The sequence below is a fragment of the Protomyctophum parallelum genome (genome assembly GCF_964188405.1).
Source record: "Protomyctophum parallelum genome assembly, chromosome: 13".
NCBI classification, from domain to species: domain Eukaryota; kingdom Metazoa; phylum Chordata; class Actinopteri; order Myctophiformes; family Myctophidae; genus Protomyctophum; species Protomyctophum parallelum.
The window spans coordinates 1,412,510-1,424,035 of NC_139708.1; the positions used below are offsets into that span (position 1 = coordinate 1,412,510).

At 44.5% G+C, this 11,526-nt stretch overlaps 1 protein-coding gene across 1 annotated transcript in view; it reads left to right on the top strand.

Moving 5' to 3' along the window:
- The window catches only part of pet100 (PET100 cytochrome c oxidase chaperone), a 34,713-nt gene extending 23,647 nt beyond the window's left edge, over nt 1-11,066 (top strand). Inside the window, exons 2-5 of the mRNA XM_083780677.1 lie at nt 7,428-7,490; nt 7,729-7,815; nt 8,257-8,289; nt 10,300-11,066. Coding sequence (XP_083636803.1) covers nt 7,461-7,490; nt 7,729-7,815; nt 8,257-8,289; nt 10,300-10,389 — 240 coding nt within the window. The 5' untranslated portion in view covers nt 7,428-7,460 and the 3' untranslated portion in view covers nt 10,390-11,066. The remainder of the gene's footprint in view (nt 1-7,427; nt 7,491-7,728; nt 7,816-8,256; nt 8,290-10,299) is intronic.
- Nucleotides 11,067-11,526: the final 460 nt, after the last annotated feature.

An 11,526-nucleotide genomic window follows, 5' to 3' on the forward strand; every position in this document is an offset into this window, starting at 1 on the left:
TGCATCACGTCTTTCTTATACCTGTGGTGTGCGGGCTCCATCCAATACCTACACTAGTTGTGATGCAACAGAATTTGCTGTGACCGTTGTGAATTATGGGTGGTGTGGTCTTTGCCAAGACGGTGGATTGTGGCCCATGCCTTCCTGCTGTTATTTGTCATTTGTCATTATGGTGTTCTCTATATCTTTTCGTCCTGGGCATGACGTTAAACTGTTCCGTTTGAGAGGACCGGCGACCCTCGAATGTAAACAGCCACGAAAGGAAACTGTGTGTGTGAGGTGTTCTCTATCATTTCATTCCAGACTTCACTGTCTATCTCGTGTGTTTTCCATTCATCTTGAAAGTTACACAGTCGTCTGATGTGCGGGGGGAGGTGCCGGCTAGCGCATAAAGGCACGGACGGGACAGGTGTTTTCTTGACCCATCCTGTGATGATGCGACAGGTGTCATTTAGGGCTGTGTCGACCAATTTGGTGTGACGTGATCGGCTCCAGCTTGAGCAGGAATACTCTGCTGTAGAGAAAGACAGGGCCATGGCAGTTGCACGGATTGTTTGTGGGTCTGCGCCCCTCTTGGGAGTTCACTAGTTTTCACAGGATGTTATTGTGGGTGTTGACCGTGGCTTTTGTGTTCTCCAGGTGTTTTTTTGAAGAAGAGTGTCCTGTCCAGTGTAACTCCAAGATACATGGGGTGGGTATGGTTGGAGAGTTTGTGACCATCCCAAGTGACGCTCAGTTCTTTTCTTGCGTCTCGGTTCCTCAGGTGGAAGCTGCATAGTAGGGTTTGTGTGTGTCTTTCTTTTTCTGTCTTTCTTTCTTAGGACGGAGATCAAGGTAGACGCCATAGGAAGGCTCAACACTAGCCGATGCCCCTAGAGATCCATCCCAAAGCTTCCCTCAGGGAGCACAGCAAGCCAGCTAGCCAGCAAGCCTGCCCAGTCAGCCAACGCAGCCAGTCAGCTCCGCCAGTCAGCCAGTGTAGAAAGTCAGGCTGCCAAGCCAGAGCATATCAGCCCTTGCAGTCAGCCATTGCAGCCATACCAGCCTTGCTCAGTAAGCTCAGCCAGTCCTCTCTTGAGGCCTGGCTCTCTGTCTGCCTGGCCCGGTCTGCCCTGCCCTGCCTTGCAGCAACAGAACCAGCCTTTCTGGAAAGCCAGCCAGCTCAGAATGCGAGCTGAGCAAGCCAGTGCAGCAGCAAGCCCAGACTAGGTTACCGCAGCCTTACTGTGCAGCCACAGCCACTCAGTCTAGACCAGCAGGAGCTGGCCAGGCTCCAACCCTTGCAGCGCAGCCGTAGGCCGGATAGTCCCCCTGCCTGCACTTTGTTGCCTTCCTGGCCTGTCTGCCTGCCTAGGCGCCTCGGTCTTCCTGTCTGTCTGCCTTGGCCTGCCAGTCTGAAACTGGTTTAGACTAACTGCGTGCTTGCCAGCTGCGCTGGCTTGCTGAGCTCGTATTCTGAGCTGGCTGGCTTGCCAGCAAGGCTGGTTCTGTTGCTGCAAGGCAGGGCGGGGCAGACCGGGCCAGGCAGACAGAGAGCCAGGCCTCGAGAGAGGCCTGGCTGAGCTGACTGAGCAAGGCTGGTATGGCTACAATGGTTGACTGCAAGGGCTGATGTGCGCTGGCTTGGCAGCCTGACTTTCTACACTGGCTGACTGGCGGAGCTGGCTGGCTGCGTTGGCTGACTGGGCGGGCTTGCTGGCTAGCTGGCTTGCTGGACTCCCTGAGGGAAGCTTTGGGATGGATCTCTAGGGGCATCGGCTTGTGTTGAGCCTTCCAACGGCGTCTACCTTGATCTTCGTCCTAAGAAAGAAAGACAGAAAAAGAAAGACACACACAAACTCAACTACGCAGCTTCCACATGAGGAAGGCAGGCAGGCACGCACGCAGGCAGGCAGGCACAAGCTGCCTGCGTGCTTGCTTCGCCCTCCAGTTGCTGCTCCAGTTATTTGTTTTCCCTCAAACCCATCCTCAATGTGTTGGGTGAGGTTGAGCTCTGTCCAGCACAGGAGCGGCCGGGACGGAAACCAGCTTGGTCTTTAGTCAGTTTGGTGTCTATGAGTGGCATGAGGCGTTGGAGTAGCAGCCTCTCTTGTAGGTGATGCAGAGGAGGGAAATGGGTCGGTAGCTCTTTGGGGATGATGGGTCTTTGCCAGGTTTAGGGATTGCAACCACTTTGGCCGTTCTCCAGACAGAAGGGATGGTTTTCTGTGCCATGCATGTATTCAGCATCCCTACGAGCCAGGTCTTTGCGTTAGGTTCCAGGTGCTGTATAATTTCTGCCAGTATGTCATCAATCCCTGCTGCTTTTCCGGGTTTCAACTTTCCCATTGCAGTTTCGAGTTCTTCTAGGTCGAAGGGTTTGGTTTGAGGGCTGGCTGATTGTGGTTGGTCTGATACCACTGTGCGATGGTATTCTCCTGTGGGTCGGTGGCGGTGTTGGTTACGACTGTTGGCCACCAGTTGTGATGCAACAGAGTTCGCTGTGACCGTTGTGAATTATGGGTGGCTCCCTGAGGTCCTTGATCCCCATGGGGTCCAACAGTGGTCATTGAAGCGTGCACAGACATGCACAAATGCACCTACACACGCACAGGCGCACATGCGTATGCACACCTGGACCTGTAAATGAACAACAACACAAAAACTAAGGCACTGGTGTCGGACTTCTGGTTTACCGGAACGGGATTCAACTCCCTGCAGTGCCCTGCTCAATGTGTTATATTTACATGGTTCATTGGTCCATGGTCTCAGGTCATTGAGCGGCGCGCTATTGTGTGCGATTCTTCATCATTGTTGAGGATTTAAAAAAAAGGTGAAAATCAAGGAAAAGCGAAAGGCTATAGTCCATGGTCACGGACCGCATACTGGTCAAGGTAATTCATACTGGTGAAGATCATTTACTAGTCTTATGAAGGTCATTTATACTGGTCAAGGTCATTTACTAGTCTCATGAAGGTAATTTATACTGGTCACGGTCATTTATACTGGTCAAGGTCATTTGTACTTGTCAAGGTCATTTATACTGGTCAAGGTCATTTACTAGTCTTATTGAAGGTCATTTATACTGCTCAAGGTTATTGATCAATATCAATGACCTTGATGACCCCAAGGTCATTAAGTGGCATGCTATAGTGCGCGATTCTTCATCATTGTTCACGATTTGAAAAAAGGTTAAATCGCGGAAAAGCGAAAGGCTATAGTCCATAGTCTCGGAGGGCATACAAAAATGTGTGGTGCTATACAGGCCGTTCTGGAAAATTTGGGACAGAGGTTCATCGTTGGCATCCAGGGAGTGTGTGTGCAAAATTTGGCATCGACCGGGTTAATGGTGCTGGAGATTAGCTGTTAACAAACTGACGGACACACACACACACACACACTCACTCAGAGTGCAAAACATACTCTATCCCCATGGCTTTGGCCTGGTGCCATACCGTTATTAATTATTGCCTACAATGTCAATTGTGAAATTACTTTACCGTTGCAATGCAACATTTACATTTCAACGAATGGACCTCGTAAAACAAAACAAAAACCAAGGCACTGGTTGTGGTACTTCTGGTTTACCGGAATGGGGTTCAACTCCCTGCAGTGCTCTGCTCAATTTGTTGTATTTACATGGTTCATTTTTATTTTCTGCTCATTGTGTTGCCTTTTCATAGATGATAACCCCCAGGTTCTTTAATGTGTTTGCACTCCCTACAGTTAGGTTACCAAGTCTATTTATTTATTATTTCTGTTCACTAGAACTAGAACCAATTACCAAAGTAGGCTTTCTAATGACACAACTCGCCTTTGTTTTTATGTGTAGCAAAAACGTTCTTTTTATTTACGCCAAAGAGTAGAGGCTGGTCTGCATTCATGCGAGCGGGGAAGTTTAGAGTAACATAGCTCTAAATGAAACGCATTAGAGCTATGGACCAGAGCTAGTAGTCATAGCACTTCATGGTATATGCATAGTTTATATAGTTTCATTATAGATATATTAAACAGAGAGGACTGGAGTCAATTGGGTTATATTATGTTTAACACTAATTTGAAGCTGTCAAAATCTGACAGACTTCTGGCGGCCATGGCCACGCCCACCTTTTGGTAACGCCCACTTTCGGCTAAGCCCACAAAAAGGACCCCCCATGTAATTTGCCAGGCAGGCTCCACTCTCAGACAGATATTTGGCTCCGTCTTATGAGCTAATTTAGAATTTCCTGTCTGAGAGCTAGCTAATTTAAGACATCCGGTTGCCTTCAGAATAAAATAAGGTTATTTAATTCGTTAATTAAATAATTGTCAATGCCCCAAGGCACAGCACTTTTTTGAACGTTGACCTCAGTAGAAGGTCTGCTGCCGTGAATTTTACACCTCTCCCACTTAGCGGAGAGTGGGGTGTGGTACAGGACATCTCCCCGAACGCGTGGGTATACTGCATCTACAAGTAGTACAAGATAAATTGAAACCATTGACACCTACTTCGATGGTTCAGTTGTCATCTATGCCGGGGAATTTAGCAGCTCTCATTCAAGCGTTTTTTCAAAATCCAGGTCACACATTTGATTGCAAAACAATCTGTGGTGTCACTCAACAACTAGTGAATAGCATCTTACTTGGCCTTAGGAATGCACAATGACCCATTAGATTTTATACACAAACTAGTAGTTTGGTTGAGTAGCTATGTGTGGTGTCCACACAGTTGTTCAAGCAAAACATACAGACATCTGTACATTCTGTGCCTGGACAGTTGAAAGCAATTAACAGAACAATAACGGAGGACAATTTGGAAGAAGATGATGATGATGTGGTTTTATGCAATGAAAGTCTAAATGACAATATGTGTGAAGCTATACCATTACCAATTCTAACATTTCTACAACAGACATCTGCTATCAAAAAATTTCACACACGGCTTGAAGAAGCAGCAGCGCAGGACTCAACATTTAGACGGAAACTTGAGAAATTCAATCTAGCCAACACATCAGTGTCATTAGTGTCTCAGAAATGTTCTAGGACAGAAGTATGCACCATATTAAACAGCTTTGTAGAATACACACTTCGGTCTCCTTTCCTTGGAGATGACCTGCTTTGCCTGAAAAGTCTTAGTCTGTATAGTTGTACTCAATGTGGTGACAAGGCCTTACCATCTACAAAGAACATGTCACAATTCATAGTGCAGCCACTTGACGTGTCACAAAAAGGCATCTTAGACACTATTGCACAAATATTACCTGCTCAATCTGAACAATGTGAAACATGTCAGCAGGAAAAGAGCTTATCAACATATGAAGTAATTAACAGCCCACAGACCTTACTTCTCCTGTTAAGAGCTGGCACAAAAATTCCAAAAACGTTCAATTTATCCTGTCTGTACCACCAAAATGAGTATGCTTTGACCAGTATGTGTGTATTTTTCGACCATATGCGTCATTGTACATCCTTAAAGATCATAAATGGCATATCTGGACAAATGAATCGAATGACACAGCAGGCTATACCTTTGAGCTGATGCAAAGAACATCCGCTCGACAGCACACAAAGACAGTAGTCACAAGTAGTTTCTATGTCGTGTCATACGAGAAAATAAACAGTCGAGAAATAATCAAGTTTCGTCAGGACAAACAAATGCATAAATGCACAGACAGATGCAATCAACGCACACAAGTGACACCCATTCCAAAGCTAGAGGTAACTCCTTGACCTGACTTAGCTTGCGTAGAGAAAGTGATTTCATGTCAATGCCCCAAGGCACAGCACTTTTTTGAGCGTTGACCCCAGTAGAAGGTCTGCTGCTGTGAATTTTACACCTCTCCCGCTTAGCGGAGAGTGTGGTGTGGTAGAGGACATCTCCCCGAACGCGTGGGTATGTCCAGATAGTTGCCTCGCGGAGGCCTCTTTGTCCAGTGTCCATTCTGGGTCCGGAAACGGTACTTTTTTCAGCGTTGACCACAGTAGAAGGTCTGCTGCTGTGAATTTTACACCTCTCCCGCTTAGCGGAGAGTGGGGTGTGGTACAGGACATCTCCCCGAACGCGTGGGTATGTCCAGATAGTTGCCTCGCGGAGCCGTCTTTTGTCCAGTGTCCATTCTGGGTCCGGAAACGGTACTTTTTGTCAGCCTTGACCCCAGTAGAAGGTCTGCTGCTGTGAATTTTACACCTCTCCCGCTTAGCGGAGAGTGTGGTGTGGTAGAGGACATCTCCCCGAACGTGTGGGTATGTCCAGATAGTTGCCTCGCGGAGGCCTCTTTGTCCAGTGTCCATTCTGGGTCCGGAAACGGTACTTTTTGTCAGCATTGACCCCAGTAGAAGGTCTGCTGCTGTGAATTTTACACCTCTCCCGCTTAGCGGAGAGTGGGGTGTGGTACAGGACATCTCCCCGAACGCGTGGGTATGTCCAGATAGTTGCCTCGCGGAGCCGTCTTTTGTCCAGTGTCCATTCTGGGTCCGGAAACGGTACTTTTTGTCAGCCTTGACCCCAGTAGAAGGTCTGCTGCTGTGAATTTTACACCTCTCCCGCTTAGCGGAGAGTGTGGTGTGGTAGAGGACATATCCCCGAACGTGTGGGTATGTCCAGATAGTTGCCTCGCGGAGGCCTCTTTGTCCAGTGTCCATTCTGGGTCCGGAAACGGTACTTTTTGTCAGCATTGACCCCAGTAGAAGGTCTGCTGCTGTGAATTTTACACCTCTCCCGCTTAGCGGAGAGTGTGGTGTGGTAGAGGACATCTCCCCGAACGTGTGGGTATGTCCAGATAGTTGCCTCGCGGAGGCCTCTTTGTCCAGTGTCCATTCTGGGTCCGGAAACGGTACTTTTTTCAGCGTTGACCACAGTAGAAGGTCTGCTGCTGTGAATTTTACACCTCTCCCGCTTAGCGGAGAGTGGGGTGTGGTACAGGACATCTCCCCGAACGCGTGGGTATGTCCAGATAGTTGCCTCGCGGAGCCGTCTTTTGTCCAGTGTCCATTCTGGGTCCGGAAACGGTACTTTTTGTCAGCCTTGACCCCAGTAGAAGGTCTGCTGCTGTGAATTTTACACCTCTCCCGCTTAGCGGAGAGTGGGGTGTGGTATAGGACATCTCCCCGAACGCGTGGGTATGTCCAGATAGTTGCCTTGCGGAGCCGTCTTTTGTCCAGTGTCCACTTTATAAAGTCCATGCACTCCAGTGAATAGCATTTATCCATTTAGATAACTTTATTATTATTATTATAAGGATTTAATTACTTATTCTTACACAGAAACATAATGTGTGTCTTATAGCATCATATAGCATCATTTAAATGCTTAATTTGTAGTTTTAATGTGCAAATTAAACTTTTTTTCAATACTCTAGAGGGTACTCTTATTTTGAAGAGATCGTCCACCGGAAGTCTTAAATTAGCTCACTAGATTAGCTCACTAGACGCTGCCCTAGATTAGCTCACTAGACGCTGCCAAGGTTGGCTGTGAAGAGTTGAAGCTTTATGTTGTAAACATCATGGCGGGTGTTAAATTAGAGGTGTTTCGAGTAAGTGAGAATACTAGATGGTTAGATTATATGATATGTTATTAAATATTCTTTTCAATTACGGCTTTTACATTTTCCATTGGCAGGGAATAGAATGGTGTATTTCCACTTGAACTAGCCATTAGCCTTAGCTAGCCATGGTCATGATGTAACTTAAGCTAACATTACCATGTACTTATGGTTCTTATATCTACAGTCATAGCGCTTTCTTGTGTCCCCCCCCCTCTCCCCTCAACAGATGATGGTGTATCTTTCCTTTCCAGTTGCCATGTTCTGGATCTCAAATCAAGCTGAATACTTTGAAGAATATATAGTGAAGAGAAAGGTCGGATTTCATTCGGTTCATTAGCCTTGGATGTATTTTATACCAGCATTAGACCTTCTGAATGAAACACAACTGAATATTGCCCAATTTGTTTGTTGTGTTTATTTTTTGAGTGGTGCAACCACTCCTACAACCAGCTTGCAATGTCCTCGTACGTGTTTGTGTGTCTGTGTGTCTGTGTGTGTGAGCATGAGTATGTGACTTAAAAATAGCAGTAGGGGGCGCCAGAAACAGTGAGAGGGGTAGTGACTCTAATGAGAGAGAGTGAGAGAGGTAGTGACTCTAATGAGAGAGAGAGATAGAGAGAGAGAGAGAGAGGGGGGGGGGGGGGGGGGGGAATTGCACCACTCAGTTCACACGTGTGTGATTTTTAATTAACAAAGCTCTCTCCATGTATTCTATTCTCTTGTGTTTTCTCTGTGGTGGTGTTATGATGTCCAGAGAGAAATATTCCCTCCTAATGAGAACATAAATGTAAGTTTTCTTTTTTAATTTATAATGAAGAAATAATTTGCCAGTAAATTGCCACGAATTATATACACGAGACCATAATTAAAATATATATATTTTAATCATTTGTTTTTATTATTTTAAAACTCATGATTCAGCAATATATAATAGGATTTTGTTTTGTTTTTTTAAAGAAAAAACATACAGACCAGCAAGACAAACGCAAAGCGCAGACAGGGACAAGACAGACATGCAGTACAGGGTCACTTTAGCTTTTAACCACTTTAACCATTATTTTATATTGGCTTTTTTTTTATGTAGGCCGTGATTTCAGGGCTATTTGTTGCTGCTTTCTTGAGTTAAAAGTCAATGGACCATATAAAAGCCCTACCAACAGTGTTTAGTAGTTTGAGATTTTTCATGACTGCAATAATATTTTTTAGTGATGCACCGAATATTCGTCCGCAGAAAATATTCGGCAGAAAATGGCTAAAACTGCATTTTCGGCCTATTCGGTTTCGGCCCGAATAGGCAGAAAATATATCACCGAATAGTGTATGCAATTAATGCATTCAAAAGAGCTAAATGTTTTATGGACCCATAATAGTGATTATTATTTAAGTTAATACCCTCAATTGACATTCCATTGATCCAAATTGCATTTCCGATCTGCCTCAAAGGCCCTTAAAACAAGGCTCCAGACCTCCCAAAACAAACTGGTCAGGCTCCTACTTGGCCTCACCCCCCGAACCCACCTCACCCCTGCCCACTTTGACAGGCTGGGATGGCTTAGGGTCGACGACAGAGTACAGCATCTTGCAATGGGTCTGGTCCACAAGATTCGATACACCACCAAGATACCCATGTACCTGTCTAAATACTTCCTTAGTGTAAACGAAGTCCACACCCACAACACCAGAGGGAGTACAACAAACCATGTACAACCCAGATTCGGCACAAACAAGGGACTAAATTCTTTTCGCTCCTATGCCACCAAAATGTGGAACGCCCTACCAACAGTCATTAAGACATGTGAATCCCTTGACTCCTTCAAAACCGCTCTCAAAGGGCACCTACGGATGGCTGCAATTCGAAACTGGCCTCTGTAAAATCTGAATCCCCCCCCCACCCCCCCCACCCCATTTTCCCTCACTGTATATTGTATCTTTTCCCTTTTTTGCTTCCCATATGATGAATTTAGCTACATAGAAATGTCTATTTGTATGTCTCTAAATGTTTGTATGTCTTTAAATGTTTTGATGAATTGAACAATGTGGACCCTGTTGTAAACAAGTGTAATGCTTAATTGGGTCGTCCACTCACAGTTGACAGTCTTTGTATTGAGTTTGTGCTTAAAATGTACTGTAAATCCTACAAACTGTTAATAAATATTTCAATCAATCAATCAATCAATTGTATTAAACAACGTTAAACTTGCCAACATTGCAGCTGTAGGGATAGCTTGAATTATCCTCTTTCAAACTGCAAAGCGTTTGCTTCATTAAAAAAAATCACTGTAGACATGTTATGAGCTACTTCTTCTCAAGAAATTCTGTGCATGTGATTCTTTTTTGAGTGTTGGAGTTTTGAAGCGCTCGACGAAGCGCCCTGCATACCACCTGTTTAGAAATTGCACATAATGCAGGAGGCAGCAACAGCATGACCCTTTAATAAGATAGAGTGCTTCCCTCCAGCCAGCACTTAGAAATAATCACGGCATGTCATTTCTTGACAGAAATTAGCTCATAACATGTCTACGGTGGATTTTTATGAAACAAACGCTTTGCAGTTTGAAAGAGGATAATTCAAGCTTTCCCTACAGTTGCAATGTCGGTGAGTTTAACGTTTAATACAAGCAGATCGGAAATGCAATTTGGATCAATGATTTCAATGGATTATAAAAAATCTAGTGTTGCAAATTGCGACTATATATATATAGTGCTATATCTTTATTCTCTTTTTACACCATCAAAAGCAACAATGACATATGGCTTTGTAGGTTAGTTGATTAAGATTATGTAATTTTTTTTGCAGAGGCAAGAGCTAGCGGATTTCAAAGAGCGAATGCGACGTCGTAAGGAGCAGAGGACGTTAAAAGAAATGACTGTGGAGTCTGAGAACTGAGGATTACATTTAGGGTTGGGATCCATTAAACCGGAGGAACTGGGGGAACCGGATCCAAATCATTTGGGACTGTTTCAGAAACCGGTTTTTATCACATTATCAGAGCTGGTATCTGGACTTCACATCTGCCCAGCTATACAATTACAATACCGGTGGTTTGCAAACGTTTACATTTCATGGACCACCATAACTCAGAGAGTGTAGTACAGTGTACCAATGGTTCCGAAATCATAACCAAAAGGAACTGGAATCGATAAACGTTAACATCGGAAAGGATCCCAACCCTAATGACATAGTGGAAGAAACAAAACAATTGATGCCCCCCCAGAAACGCACAGGAGCATCTGATGAAGCAGAGATTAGACTGGCAGCCACTGGACTTGTGCTGGAGCATGGAAATGTGGAAAATGCTGAGTAGAACTAAGTCGCACACCCCAGCAGCAGTGTTTGTGTTCCAGGGAACAGTGTTATCAGTTTCAATCTAATCTCTGAACTGCTTACATTTCAGCTCTGTGGGTGTTTTGCTTTGTTCAGCTGCAATTATGTGGTTGTCCCCCAAAATATCTGATTGCATCAGATAGAAATTGTAATTATTATTGTATTGTATATTATGTTTTGTATCGTGCAATTTCCTCATCAGCATATGAACACCTTTCATTAAATGTGTTTGCTTTGCATTCTAATTTAATCATTGCGTCTCAAAGGACAATGGTAAACAAACACAATCTTGACATGATTTTCTTGTCTGCGTGCCTGTGCCATTTCATGTCATTAGATGACGATATCCAATGGGATGAAAGTTATATGGCGGCTATAGAGAAGATAAGGACAGGCAGGTTTGTAGATCACCTGCAGTTTAGTACTTCTGTATACTACAGCGTTATGTGTTTATTTAATCTGTAGACATGACATGCAGTATAATACGTTCCCATGACTTAAAAAAATAAAAAGAGTGAAGAGGTGCTCAGTAATTCTGTTGCAGAAATCAGATGTTGGGAATTTGTTGGAATTTAGATTTTGTGTCTATAGATGCAAAAGATGTAAATGTATAATAACATTTTGAATGCCAAATAGTGACATCTAAACTATAGATAATTTCAAGTGTATATATTGTCATTCTGCAAGGACAGGACGGTA